The sequence below is a fragment of the Haliotis rufescens genome, unplaced genomic scaffold (genome assembly GCF_023055435.1).
Source record: "Haliotis rufescens isolate VD_foot unplaced genomic scaffold, xgHalRufe1.0.p SCAF_20, whole genome shotgun sequence".
Taxonomy (NCBI): Eukaryota; Metazoa; Mollusca; class Gastropoda; order Lepetellida; family Haliotidae; genus Haliotis; species Haliotis rufescens.
Genome location: NW_025963891.1, coordinates 13,168,103 through 13,184,803, shown reverse-complemented (window position 1 = coordinate 13,184,803; position 16,701 = coordinate 13,168,103). Strand labels below are relative to the sequence as shown.

The 16,701-nt window shown below is 40.6% G+C and overlaps 1 protein-coding gene across 2 annotated transcripts in view; it reads right to left on the bottom strand.

Moving 5' to 3' along the window:
* Positions 1–738: 738 nt before the first annotated feature.
* The window catches only part of LOC124132066 (brain protein I3-like), a 28,627-nt gene continuing 12,664 nt past the window's right edge, over positions 739–16,701 (bottom strand). Inside the window, exons 3-5 of one of the 2 annotated variants that reach the window (XM_046495706.2) lie at positions 6,548–6,625; positions 6,309–6,457; positions 739–4,628 (exon numbers count right to left, since the gene is read on the bottom strand). In XM_046495706.2, coding sequence (XP_046351662.1) covers positions 4,497–4,628; positions 6,309–6,457; positions 6,548–6,625 — 359 coding nt within the window. In that variant the 3' untranslated portion in view covers positions 739–4,496. Of the gene's footprint in view, positions 4,629–6,308; positions 6,626–16,701 lie in introns of both variants that reach the window. The other variant, XM_046495697.2, reaches the window with a different exon arrangement.

Below are 16,701 nucleotides of genomic sequence, written 5' to 3'. Positions count from 1 at the left end.
ACAGTATTCCAGTTATATCAGGGCGTGTCAGCTTAATGTGGGAGGAAAGCCCGAAGTGATGCAGGTCTCAGACGTTTACCACTTCGGTGAAACCCACGAGCACGGGTATGGTGCTGACAAACCTAGAAACATAATCGGGGCGAACCGGGATTCAAACCCACAATCATAGGTTTCTGGCGTGCCCAAGGGACGCGACTCTGCACAGCGAGGCAGTTCTAAAGAGGCTGGCTGTACCAGTCTATGAGCGACACATGGCTGATTCAAGGCTTTTCGTCGACCTGACTTGCATCTTATTCACTTTCTAAGTGTGGATTAGATTCCTGTCTGAAAATTCCAGATTCACAAGAGGAGACGGGCCTGGTTCAAGACATTCGATAGTGACACAAAGTCTGGCAATTAGTGAGTGCCCTATCATTAATTATAGGGCATGAAACTTATTGATCTGCCACTTATTTGACCAGATCTGTTGCCTTTCTATGTTATCCCCGAAAATGAATTAGACACAATTTAACCTTACTGCGCTTTAAAGGTACAGACTATGTGTCTTAGTGTTTGCTGGTCGAATTGTATCAGCACTTCTTCTACAATGAGTGATGAGTGAGTTGTCATAAGACTGCTCTTATCTACAAGAACAAGCTGCTGACAGGCCAAGGATGATGACAGGGGGAATGTTGCACACCCAGGTGTTTAACCTCAAACCAACACTCCAAGTCTCAAAAACAAAACACAAAATCAATGTTTTCATTCATAACATAATCATTTATACAGTAGGAATGTACATCAGGGTGTTACACGACGCACAAATGTAGAGAAGGAACACAGAAAAAATATATACAGTGTCCCAAGGGACGCCAGTAATATTCATTGGACCTACAGCGAATCAAGAGCACTTATGGGTGTATGTTATTCGATCCAGCAATCATGACCACTGTCCACATGATCATTGATTCATTCCAGGCTCTAAAGTAATCATCACAATGTAAAGTACACTATACCATTTCATTATTTTACAGGACCCTCATACTGCCTGCAAGGACCCTTAAGATTAATCATTGGTGGTCCACTGGACCCCAACTGTTGTACATGGCTTATTTTTGTTTCATTCAGATTCAGTCTACATATCCATACCAGATATCATTACCATCCAGTAAGGCAGAAGAGCAAGGAACCTGCCACGTTTTTAAGAAAAGTGGTTTTATAACAATAATTTTAACACACAGTTTTACACACAAGGAGGAACAGACAATTAATTTGCCATCTATAAAACATTTAAGAATGATAACTAACACCAAGCATTATATTTTTTTCATAAAAAAAGATCAAAATTATTGTTACCAATCAAAATTCATCTGGTCCCTAGATCCCAATAACCATGGCATTAATCAACACTACTATGTAACACATGTGATCAGTGACAAACTGATCGTGCAAGTACCTTGTAGCTAACTATATTAATGTGTGACAAATTATGTGGGAGTACCTGCATATCATGCAATATACACTGTTCTTTGCACAAACCAATCACAGAGCCATAACCTCAACATAGACTTTCAATAGTCGTAATGCTTTGTATAAATGGGCTCTAATGACACAGATCCTCTCCCCATCCATACAAATACAATTTGGACCCAAAACAACAAGGTCCAGCAAAAGACCTTCACACTGTTGACATACTCATGTTATCCTTTTGTCGGTCAAGTGGACCGTCTCGTGACCTGTAATGTTGACACTTTCACAAAAATATCAAGTTTGAAGGTCATTCGATGAGATAAACAAGTGATTCCAAAAGACAAGACAAATATCTTCAATTAATGTACATGGCAAGTGAACAGGCCAAAGGAGTCGAAACAAAGAAAAATAACACCACCAAGAGGCTGATGGCACAAGGTCGTGAAGGTACCCTCCAGTTGGTGGGTAATCACATCTTTTTCCCATAGGCTCACTGACCATGGCTACATATGACGAAAGCAACGTTTGAGACTTACTTCTACTTACAACTGTGCCGCAAGCACAAACACCACCAATAGAACTTCGGCAGGTCTATCACAATAGCTCCCATAGCCTGGTGCAAACAGTTTTATAGCAAAAGGCATTGCACATACAATGGGCACGAAAGACAACAGGCTACGTATATAACATTAGATACATAATAATCAGAAACAGCAATGGCAACCAGCATAGCCAGGGCAACCAGCACATCTATGGCAACCAGCATAGCCAGGGCAACCAGCACATCCATGGCAACCAGCATAGCCAGGGCAACCAGCACATCTATGGCAACCAGCATAGCCAGGGCAACCAGCACATCCATGGCAACCAGCATAGCCATGGCTAGTGACTGCCTTTACAGTCAACAGATTTCATTGACAATTATCAGTTTCAAGGGGTTGTCTCAAGGTTGTTTCTGATGATCGTTCACACTTTAACATAATGGTTCTATTTAACCCTGTTAACATGGAAGTATTTACAAGAAAAACACAAGAGTACAGCAAATCAATAGTATTCTCTATGCCTTGATAATGATATGCAAAACAATACAAAATACATATTTAACAACCTAAAATAAACATGATAAACAAAGCCCAAGCTTAACGATTGTTAACATGCTTAAAGCACAGGAAAAATATGTTCTAAAGACATTTCTGGCTTGTCTAAGACTTGCTGTAAAAATCTCTCGACAATAGTTTCATGAAGTCTGCTAGCACTTACAAATACATATATTTCACTTTGTACAAGAAAGCAATGAAAAAAACAATGACTAATCACCTCATGATTCATCTTCAAATAAACCTTCATACAAAATAACCCTTAACAAATAAGATAGCCCAAATCACCCAATATATCAAAATATATCTTCCTAGCATTTTTTGATTAAGTCACATCGTCCAAATACTAATCACACAACAGTCTTCAACATATTAGATGCCCACATTTCATGTGGTATTTTGTATAAACAAATTTGTGAAATATATATTCTTTGAGAATTAATTAGGCCTGTTCAGAAGGCAATATTCGTCCCCAAGTCTGAAGCAAATATCAGTCAAAATTACACAACTGGAATTAACCATTTGCCAAATACTGTTATTATGGAGTAGGGGCGGTCGGGTAGCCTAGTGGTTAAAGCGTTCGCTCGTCACGCCAAAGACTCGGGTTCGATTCCCGACATGGGGACAATGTGTGAAGCCCATTTCTGGTGTCCCCCGCCGTGATATTGCTGGAATATTGCTAAAAGCGGCGTAAAACCATACTCAGTCAGTATTATGGAGTAAGCACTATGTTAGCGATACCAGAGGGGACTTGCAGGTCACGGATACCAGGACCAATAAACAATGAGATTCTTTAATGTTCAGTTTTACATTTTGACATTGAATGAAAAATTAACATACCCCTCAATTTAAGAAAACAAGAACTTTAAAGAAACGTTTTTTCACTTCGTTTGGAATTCTAGAAGAATCCCTGATGAATCTGCTTTGACAAACAACATACCGGTATCTGCTTTGACAAACAACACACCGGTATCTGCTTTGACAAACAACACACCGGTATCTGCTTTGACAAACAACACACCGGTATCTGCTTTGACAAACAACACACCGGTATCTGCTTTGACAAACAACACACCGGTATCTGCTTTGACAAACAACACACCGGTATCTGCTTTGACAAACAACACACCGGTATCTGCTTTGACAAACAACACACCGGTATCTGCTTTTGAAATGATCTAAAAGGTCCAAAGAAGAAATGAAAGTGAAAGTGGGTGGGTGTACACACACCGTTTGGGACAGTCTTTCAGTCACATGACAGTGTGTCAGCTAGGGGAAGAGGAAAGCCCCAGCCCAGGGTTCAACAAACACATTGGTCACAGCCTCACGCCAAGTGTATATAAGAACAACAGTCTTCTTCATATATGTAGTAATTTTACATAAAGTAGTCTGATATTAATCACAGCTTGTTATATCTACCAACACAACCCAGGCCACAAATGTCAACCACACGCATGGGCATGGTGCTGACAAACCAAAGATTATTCTCAGATACATCTGGAATTCAAAACCATGGACCAGCAGGTTCTGGCACATCTCCCCACCAGACCAGATAGAAACAATCATCAGAAGATGACAAACAGTGAGTGAGGTGGGCTTAACGCCGCTTTTAACAGTATTACAGTTATATCACGGCGTGTCAGCTTGATGTGGGAGGAAAGCCCTAAGTGATGCAGGTCTCAGACATTTACAACTTCGGTGAAACCCACGAGCATGGGTATGGTGCTGACAAACCTAGAAACATAATCGGGGCAAACCGGGATTTGAACCCACAATCATAGGTTTCTGGCTTGCCCATGGGAAGCAACTCTGCACAGCGAATTGCGGAACCTTAGGCGACTGGGCCACCTGTGCCGGGTGATAAATATGCAGCAAAGCATCTAATATGTGAAATATGTTGGTGAGCTGTTGTGACGGTTCTCTATGTTGAAGGCAGGTATTATTGGATTTCTAGCCGTAGATTGCTCCACAATTTGCACAGCGTCTCTGTCTCATTGCCAGACAACACAAAATACCGAGTGGGAAAAACAGGATGGCGCACAAGACGCCAAGGCAGGTGAAGTCATCTTCAAGGATCCCCACCTAAAACATACGAAGAACATGATAGATAAACAAAGGATGTGGTACCTCCAGAAACATCTTCCCGAGGCAAGTGAGTTAACTGACTATAAAAGTCCAGTTTCCACCCTTGCCGAACTAGGCTGGTATTATGGAGTTAGATTTTGGCTGGACTAATGAGTCTATGCATAGTCAATCAATATCGTGCACCGAAATTGAAATCCGGTTCGTAAAGTGTCATGCAGATTTCGGTCGACTGCAGGATTTGCAAAGCATGTGCACCGCTAGCTCGTCAATAGATATTTTCTAAATCTTTTCATCGTCTTGACTGGATGCCACCGTTTTGTTTGAAGCAAATGCAAGTGATACGAGAGGTGGAATCTGATTGGTCCATCATGCCATAGGAGAGGCATAGAAGGGACATAACTTGTAATAGCCACTGGTGGCGCTGAGATCGAGCCAAGGAATTCCAGCCTAGTTCGGCAAGGGTGGAAACTGGACTTTTAAAGTCAGTTAACTCCCTTGCCTCGGGAAGATGCTCCAGTAACGGAGCTGATGTTTTCATCCAAAACAAGTGAATCATTGCTGTGCAATATTACAGGTTGGCTTAATGATATGTTTTGCCAAAATTAAGATAAAACTAATACAAATTATTTTGAAACAACTTCTGATCTATGTCGAGTTAACACCATAGAATTATGCCTACTGTCATGACACGATAAACACCGGAACACTACTCATATACATCAAAATAAGGGAAATTAAGTGTCCGTTACACTGCTATGATACCTCACCCTGTCAAGATCTGACACAACCTCCATAGGCCAGTGAAGCTCTTGGGTAGAATAGGTCTTCAGTAACCCAAGCTTGCTGTTAAAGGCGACTATGCTTGTCGTAAGAGGCGACTAACGGATCGGGTGGTCAGGCTCGCTGACTTGGTTGATGCATGTCATTGATCCCAATTGAGTGGATCGATGCTCATGTTGTCAATCACTGGATTGTCTGGTCCAGACTCATTTACTTACAGACCGCCTTCATATAGCTGGAATAGTGCAGCGTTAAACAACAAACAAACAAAACAAAAACACAACCTACATAGAATACGGGGGTAACATCAAGTGAGTTTTCTAATCAGCATGATCAGCAAAGAGGGTTCGATTTCTCAGTATGATTTTGTTTGCTGTTTTATGCCACACTACATTACAGTTATATGATGGCGGTCTGTAAATAATTGAGTCTGGACCGGACAATCCAATGATTGACATCGTGAGTATCGATCTACCCAATTGGGATATGATGACATCCACCAAGTCCGAGAGCCTGGCCAGCCGATGCCGTTAGTCGCATCTTTCAACAAGCATAGAAGCCTCTTACAGGTGGGTCGCTGAAAACCATTCAAAGTTCGCATTGGTTCACCTGTCATTGTCTGACGTGTGCTCTTAGAGGGCTTGTGACTTTGTAGATATTGACGGAGAGAAGTATCAAATCCAAGTAAAAATAATGATGTTGCATTTGCATAATATTTTTTATGAAAATTCATTTCAACACAAATAGAGCTATACCAACAATTAGTTCCATAGCAACATGGAGCCCTACATAACAAGTAATTATGGAATAACATATGTATTAGATTTATCAACTGCTGATCAATTCTTGATATTATAAGGTCACATGTATCTTGTGCCATATTTCCTATGAACTCACGCGACAAGCTGGGCATCCGCCTACTACAACAACCTGGGACGTTGGTTGGGAGACGGTCACGCTGTAGTTCTGGTAGCTGGGAACGGCCCCAGCTGGGGGCCCCTGGGGAGGAGCCATGCCCTTGGACGGATCGTATGGGGGGGCGTAGCCTGGTTGAGGTTGGTAGGCCCCAGCTGGGGGCCCCGGGGGAGGAGCCATGCCCTTGGACGGTTCGTATGGTCCCACAGGGGGGCCGTAGCCTGGTTGAGGTTGGTAGGCCCCAGCTGGGGTTCCATAGCCCCCAGCTGTGGTTCCATAGCCTTGTTGGGGTTGGTAGGCTGCAAGGTGTATTATAGAATTAGGGAAAGATAAAACCGAACAAATTATTATGTGACAAAACTGGATCAAGCTAAACAATCGTTGAAAATATAGTGGTACCGTATATGACTGTAGATAAGCCAAATTTTGAGGACCAGGAAAAAGATTCTGTAGAAAGGGGTCGGCTTATATATGGGTTACACTTCCATCATACTCTTTTTCTGTTGGTAAAAAAAGTACATTGTATCGCTTCAGGTGAATAAACAACGCCTTAACAAACTTTGTCAATGAAAATGTGAAATTTGCGATTAAACATCACTAGACATGATGATTTACCATTTCCATTGTATTTCTTGTTATGCTAGGCATAATTTTATATGCAGGGACAAAGATTACCATGTGTATTGTCTCATAAACTAAGCCAGAAATAGCAATCAGCTGTACACATGTAGTCTCCCAAGCTACCGGTGATTACGTTAAAACATACCCAATAAAGATGAAGGAAAAGAATTTTGATGAAAAGATTGGAAAAAATACTTTCTTAAATAACTATTTTTATACTACAAAAAATATATTCTGATATCGTGTTATTTTAATTGCAGACTTTACTTTATATCTTCAAAATAATGATAGCCATTATTATGTATTATCAGATACTGTTTTCGCATGGAACAATTTGACAAATCACTGATAACATTTCACGCAATCTCGCTATGTCAATCCCAGAAACAATATGTTGACATTTAATAGTCAAACTACAACAATGACTACTTATAACATGTATAATGAGTCAAAGTATTGCAGTAATGATATACAGTATGTATCCATTTTCTGTCAACTAAGGTTTGTTTCAAGGTGTAAATAGCTGTAAAATTATCACGGTTGCTGTAAATAACAGTGAGCCGTGACCTAACGGTCAAACAGAAGTTAAAAAGTACTGGGTCGACACCGAAATTAATGTAAATATTATTGAATGAAATTTTGATTAAAATTTATAAAATAGATCACGTCGATTACAAACATGAGCCCAAATATACAATTAAACAGTAATTTATTACTGATGGGGTAACGACATGATTAATTCTAACATGAATTTGGAATTTACTCGATTCTGATTGGTCAATCAGAGGCTATTAAATCACAATAAACCCCCTCTGATTGAAACAGCTGGTTTGACGGCCGTATCACCACGGAAGCTAATATTCATAGAATAGTATTATTTTCAGTCAGTGTCGGGTGGCATATTTAAATAATTATATCTACAATTACAGTTTACAAAAGGCATAGATGCGGTTACTACACCATTCAAAGGATGTGTGGCAATACATTTCATGCAGAAAACATGATAGAAATCTACAAAGGGAATGTATTTACAATTTTGAGACAACAGAGAGCTTGGAATTTTGGCGCTTTTCTATGTACGACTGTGACGTCCCATCTTTTGCGTCACAATGAGCGATATGACGTCATAATGGGGACGTGCAATATAGAGCGAAAGCCTTGCAAAGCTTGCTTTGTTTTCTTTAGGGATGCCCACCCCATGTTGGCTTACCAAGTTGCTGTGCTTGTACGGCTTCAATGCCTGCCATATGTTCGAGTGAAGTATAACGGTGTAAAAAAACTGCTTGATTATATACAGCTCCGTATTTTGTTCGGTGATTCCGTAATTCAGATCAATAACCCACTCAAAACACTAAACTCAATTCAATTAAGCGGGGTTAAAACAACAGGTAACCTAGCTCTACATTGAAATCACAGTATGTTTATCTCCTAATAAACGCGTATTTCAGTAGGGACTTGTTGATCTACACTGCCCCTTCCTAAATGACAGATCCTGAACAAATCTACACCATCTCTTCTAACATAACAGAGATCCTGAACGCGTCTACTGTCCCTTCCTAAATGACAGAGATCCTGAACATGTCTACACCGTCCCTTCCTAAATGAGAGACCCTGAACATGTCTACACTGTCCCTTCCTAAATGAGAGACCCTGAACGTATCTACACTGTTCCTTCCTAAATGAGAGACCCTGAACATGTCTACACTTTCCCTTCCTAAATGAGAGACCCTGAACGTATCTACACTGTTCCTTCCTAAATGAGAGACCCTGAACGCGTCTACACCGTCCCTTCCTAAATGAGAGACCCTGAACGTATCTACACTGTTCCTTCCTAAATGAGAGACCCTGAACGCGGCTACTCTGTCCCTTCCTAAATGACAGATCCTGAACGTATCTACACTGTTCCTTCCTAAATGAGAGACCCTGAACGTATTTACACTGTTCCTTCCTAAATGAGAGACCCTGAACGCGTCTACTCTGTCCCTTCCTAAATGAGAGACCCTGAACATGTCTACACTGTTCCGTCCTAAATGACAGACCCTGAACATGTCTACACTGTCCCTTCCTAAATGAGAGACCCTGAACATGTCTACACCGTCCCTTCCTAAATGAGAGACCCTGAACATGTCTACACTGTCCCTTCCTAAATGAGAGACCCTGAACGTATCTACACTGTTCCTTCCTAAAAGAGACCCTGAACGCGTCTACTCTGTCCCTTCCTAAATGAGAGAACCTGAACGCGGCTACTCTGTCCCTTCCTAAATGACAGATCCTGAACGTATCTACACTGTTCCTTCCTAAATGACAGATCCTGAACATGTCTACACTGTCCCTTCCTAAATGAGAGACCCTGAACGTATCTACACTGTCCCTTCCTAAATGACAGATCCTGAACGTATCTACTCTGTCCCTTCCTAAATGACAGAGATCCTGAACATGTCTACTCTGTCCCTTCCTAAATGACAGATCCTGAACGTATCTACACCGTCCCTTCCTAAATGACAGTGACCCTGAACGCGGCTACTCTGTCCCTTCCTAAATGACAGATCCTGAACGTATCTACACTGTTCCTTCCTAAATGACAAATCCTGAACAAATCTACACTGTTCCTTCCTAAATGACAGATCCTGAACGTATCTACACTGTTCCTTCCTAAATGACAGATCCTGAACAAATCTACACCATCTCTTCTAACATAACAGAGACCCTGAACGTGTATACTGTCCCTTCCTAAATGACAGATCCTGAACGTATCTACACTGTCCCTTCCTAAATGACAGATCCTGAACATGTCTACACTGTTCCTTCCTAAATGACAGATCCTGAACGTATCTACACTGTTCCTTCCTAAATGACAGATCCTGAACAAATCTACACCACCTCTTCTAACATAACAGAGACCCTGAACGTGTCAACTGTCCCTTCCTAAATGACAGATCCTGAACAAATCTACACCACCTCTTCTAACATAACAGAGACCCTGAACATGTCTACTGTCCCTTCCTAAATGACAGATCCTGAACGTATCTACTCTGTCCCTTCCTAAATGACAGAGATCCTGAACATGTCTACTCTGTCCCTTCCTAAATGACAGATCCTGAACGTATCTACACCGTCCCTTCCTAAATGACAGTGACCCTGAACGCGGCTACTCTGTCCCTTCCTAAATGACAGATCCTGAACGTATCTACACTGTTCCTTCCTAAATGACAGATCCTGAACAAATCTACACCATCTCTTCTAACATAACAGAGACCCTGAACATGTCTACTGTCCCTTCCTAAATGACAGATCCTGAACGTATCTACTCTGTCCCTTCCTAAATGACAGATCCTGAACATGTCTACACTGTTCCTTCCTAAATAACAGATCCTGAACGTATCTACACCGTCCCTTCCTAAATGACAGTGACCCTGAACGCGGCTACTCTGTCCCTTCCTAAATGACAGATCCTGAACAAATCTACACCATCTCTTCTAACATAACAGAGACCCTGAACTATCTACTGTCCCTTCCTAAATGACAGATCCTGAACGTATCTACACTGTCCCTTCCTAAATGACAGATCCTGAACATGTCTACACTGTCCCTTCCTAAAAGAGAGACCCTGAACGTATCTACACCATATACTGTGACTACACCATATACTGTGTCTACACCATATACTGTGACTACACCATATACTGTGACTACACCATATACTGTGTCTACACCATATACTGTGACTACACCGTATACTGTGTCTACACCATATACTGTGTCTACACCATATACTGTGTCTACACCATATACTGTGTCTACACCTTACACTGTGTCTACCCTGTCATTGTCTACACCATATACTGTGACTACACCATATACTGTGACTACACCATATACTGTGTCTACACCATATACTGTGACTACACTGTCATTGTCTACACCATATACTGTGACTACACCATATACTGTGTCTACACCATATACTGTGACTACACTGTCATTGTCTACACCATATACTGTGACTACACTGTCGTTGTCTACACCATATACTGTGACTACACCATATACTGTGACTACACCATATACTGTGTCTACACCACATACTGTGACTACACCATATACTGTGTCTACATCATATACTGTGACTACACCTTACACTGTGTCTACACTGTCATTGTCTACACCATATACTGTGTCTACACCATATACTGTGTCTACACCTTACACCGTGTCTACACTGTCATTGTCTACACCATATACTGTGACTACACCATATACTGTGTCTACACCATATACTGTGTCTACACCATATACTGTGTCTACACTGTCATTGTCTACACCATATACTGTGACTACACCATATACTGTGTCTACACCATATACTGTGTCTACACCATATACTGTGTCTACATCATATACTGTGACTACACCATATACTGTGTCTACACCATATACTGTGACTACACTGTCATTGTCTACACCATACACTGTGACTACACCATATACTGTGACTACACCATATACTGTGTCTACACTGTCATTGTCTACACCATATACTGTGTCTACACCATATACTGTGTCTACACTGTCATTGTCTACACCATATACTGTGACTACACCATATACTGTGTCTACACCATATACTGTGTCTACACCATATACTGTGTCTACATCATATACTGTGACTACACCATATACTGTGTCTACACCATATACTGTGACTACACTGTCATTGTCTACACCATACACTGTGACTACACCATATACTGTGACTACACCATATACTGTGACTACACCATATACTGTGACTACACCATATACTGTGTCTACACCATATACTGTGTCTACACCATATACTGTGACTACACCATATACTGTGTCTACACTGTCATTGTCTACACCATATACTGTGTCTACACCATATACTGTGTCTACACTGTCATTGTCTACACCATATACTGTGACTACATCATATACTGTGACTACACCATATACTGTGTCTACACCATATACTGTGACTACACCATATACTGTGTCTACACCATATACTGTGTCTACACTGTCATTGACTACACCATATACTGTGAATACACCATATACTGTGACTACACCATATACTGTGTCTACACCATATACTGTGACTACACCATATACTGTGTCTACACCATATACTGTGTCTACACCATATACTGTGTCTACACCATATACTGTGACTACACCATACACTGTGTCTACACCATATGCTGTGACTACACCATATACTGTGACTACACCATATACTGTGTCTACACCATATACTGTGTCTACACAATATACTGTGACTACACCATACACTGTGTCTACACCATATACTGTGTCTACACTGTCATTGTCTACACCATATACTGTGACTACACCATATACTGTGTCTACACCATATACTGTGTCTACACCATATACTGTGTCTACACCATATACTGTGACTACACCATATACTGTGACTACACCATATACTACACCATATACTGTGTCTACACCATATACTGTGTCTACACTGTCATTGTCTACACCATATACTGTGTCTACACCATATACTGTGACTACACCATATACTGTGTCTACACCATATACTGTGACTACACCATATACTGTGTCTACACCATATACTGTGTCTACACCATATACTGTGTCTACACCATATACTGTGTCTACACCATATACTGTGTCTACACCATATACTGTGACTACACCATATACTGTGTCTACACCATATACTGTGTCTACACTGTCATTGTCTACACCATATACTGTGACTACACCATATACTGTGTCTACACCATATACTGTGTCTACACTGTCATTGTCTACACCATATACTGTGTCTACACCATATACTGTGACTACACCATATACTGTGACTACACCATATACTGTGTCTACACCATATACTGTGTCTACACCATATACTGTGTCTACACCATATACTGTGTCTACACCATATACTGTGACTACACCATATACTGTGACTACACCATATACTGTGTCTACACTGTCATTGTCTACACCATTTACTGTGTCTACACCATATACTGTGACTACACCATATACTGTGTCTACACCATATACTGTGTCTACACTGTCATTGTCTACACCATATACTGTGTCTACACCATATACTGTGACTACACCATATACTGTGACTACACCATATACTGTGACTACACCATATACTGTGACTACACCATATACTGTGTCTACACTGTCATTGTCTACACCATATACTGTGACTACACCATATACTGTGTCTACACCATATACTGTGACTACACCATATACTGTGTCTACACCATATACTGTGACTACACCATATACTGTGACTACACCATATACTGTGACTACACCATATACTGTGTCTACACCATATACTGTGACTACACTGTCATTGTCTACACCATATACTGTGACTACACCATATACTGTGTCTACACAGTATACTGTGTCTACACCATATACTGTGACTACACCATATACTGTGACTACACCATATACTGTGACTACACTGTCGTTTATACACCATATACTGTGACTACACCATACACTGTGACTACACCATATACTGTGTCTACACCATATACTGTGTCTACACCATATACTGTGTCTACACCATATACTGTGTCTACACCATACACTGTGACTACACCATATACTGTGACTACACCATATACTGTGTCTACACCATATACTGTGTCTACACCATATACTGTGTCTACACCATATACTGTGACTACACCATATACTGTGACTACACCATATACTGTGACTACACCATATACTGTGACTACACTGTCATTGTCTACACCATATACTGTGACTACACCATATACTGTGACTACACCATATACTGTGACTACACCATATACTGTGTCTACACCATATACTGTGTCTACACCATATACTGTGACTACACCATATACTGTGTCTACACCATATACTGTGACTACACCATATACTGTGACTACACCATATACTGTGTCTACACCATATACTGTGACTACACCATATACTGTGACTACACCATATACTGTGTCTACACCATATACTGTGTCTACACCATATACTGTGTCTACACCATATACTGTGACTACACCATATACTGTGTCTACACCATATACTGTGACTACACCATATACTGTGTCTACACCATATACTGTGACTACACCATATACTGTGACTACACCATATACTGTGACTACACCATATACTGTGACTACACTGTCATTGTCTACACCATATACTGTGACTACACCATATACTGTGACTACACCATATACTGTGACTACACCATATACTGTGTCTACACCATATACTGTGTCTACACCATATACTGTGACTACACCATATACTGTGTCTACACCATATACTGTGACTACACCATATACTGTGACTACACCATATACTGTGTCTACACCATATACTGTGACTACACCATATACTGTGACTACACCATATACTGTGTCTACACCATATACTGTGACTACACCATATACTGTGTCTACACCATATACTGTGACTACACCATATACTGTGACTACACTGTCATTGTCTACACCATATACTGTGTCTACACCATATACTGTGTCTACACCATATACTGTGACTACACTGTCATTGTCTACACCATATACTGTGTCTACACCATATACTGTGACTACACCATATACTGTGACTACACTGTCATTGTCTACACCATATACTGTGTCTACACCATATACTGTGTCTACACCATATACTGTGACTACACCATATACTGTGTCTACACCATATACTGTGACTACACCATATACTGTGACTACACCATATACTGTGTCTACACCATATACTGTGTCTACACCATATACTGTGACTACACCATATACTGTGTCTACACCATATACTGTGTCTACACCATATACTGTGTCTACACCACATACTGTGACTACACCATATACTGTGACTACACCATATACTGTGACTACACCATATACTGTGTCTACACCATATACTGTGACTACACCGTATACTGTGTCTACACCATATACTGTGTCTACACCATATACTGTGTCTACACCATATACTGTGTCTACACCTTACACTGTGTCTACCCTGTCATTGTCTACACCATATACTGTGACTACACCATATACTGTGACTACACCATATACTGTGTCTACACCATATACTGTGACTACACTGTCATTGTCTACACCATATACTGTGACTACACCATATACTGTGTCTACACCATATACTGTGACTACACTGTCATTGTCTACACCATATACTGTGACTACACTGTCGTTGTCTACACCATATACTGTGACTACACCATATACTGTGACTACACCATATACTGTGTCTACACCACATACTGTGACTACACCATATACTGTGTCTACATCATATACTGTGACTACACCTTACACTGTGTCTACACTGTCATTGTCTACACCATATACTGTGTCTACACCATATACTGTGTCTACACCTTACACCGTGTCTACACTGTCATTGTCTACACCATATACTGTGACTACACCATATACTGTGTCTACACCATATACTGTGTCTACACCATATACTGTGTCTACACTGTCATTGTCTACACCATATACTGTGACTACACCATATACTGTGTCTACACCATATACTGTGTCTACACCATATACTGTGTCTACATCATATACTGTGACTACACCATATACTGTGTCTACACCATATACTGTGACTACACTGTCATTGTCTACACCATACACTGTGACTACACCATATACTGTGACTACACCATATACTGTGTCTACACTGTCATTGTCTACACCATATACTGTGTCTACACCATATACTGTGTCTACACTGTCATTGTCTACACCATATACTGTGACTACACCATATACTGTGTCTACACCATATACTGTGTCTACACCATATACTGTGTCTACATCATATACTGTGACTACACCATATACTGTGTCTACACCATATACTGTGACTACACTGTCATTGTCTACACCATACACTGTGACTACACCATATACTGTGACTACACCATATACTGTGACTACACCATATACTGTGACTACACCATATACTGTGTCTACACCATATACTGTGTCTACACCATATACTGTGACTACACCATATACTGTGTCTACACTGTCATTGTCTACACCATATACTGTGTCTACACCATATACTGTGTCTACACTGTCATTGTCTACACCATATACTGTGACTACATCATATACTGTGACTACACCATATACTGTGTCTACACCATATACTGTGACTACACCATATACTGTGTCTACACCATATACTATGTCTACACTGTCATTGACTACACCATATACTGTGAATACACCATATACTGTGACTACACCATATACTGTGTCTACACCATATACTGTGACTACACCATATACTGTGTCTACACCATATACTGTGTCTACACCATATACTGTGTCTACACCATATACTGTGTCTACACCATATACTGTGACTACACCATACACTGTGTCTACACCATATGCTGTGACTACACCATATACTGTGACTACACCATATACTGTGTCTACACCATATACTGTGTCTACACAATATACTGTGACTACACCATACACTGTGTCTACACCATATACTGTGTCTACACTGTCATTGTCTACACCATATACTGTGACTACACCATATACTGTGTCTACACCATATACTGTGTCTACACCATATACTGTGTCTACACCATATACTGTGACTACACCAT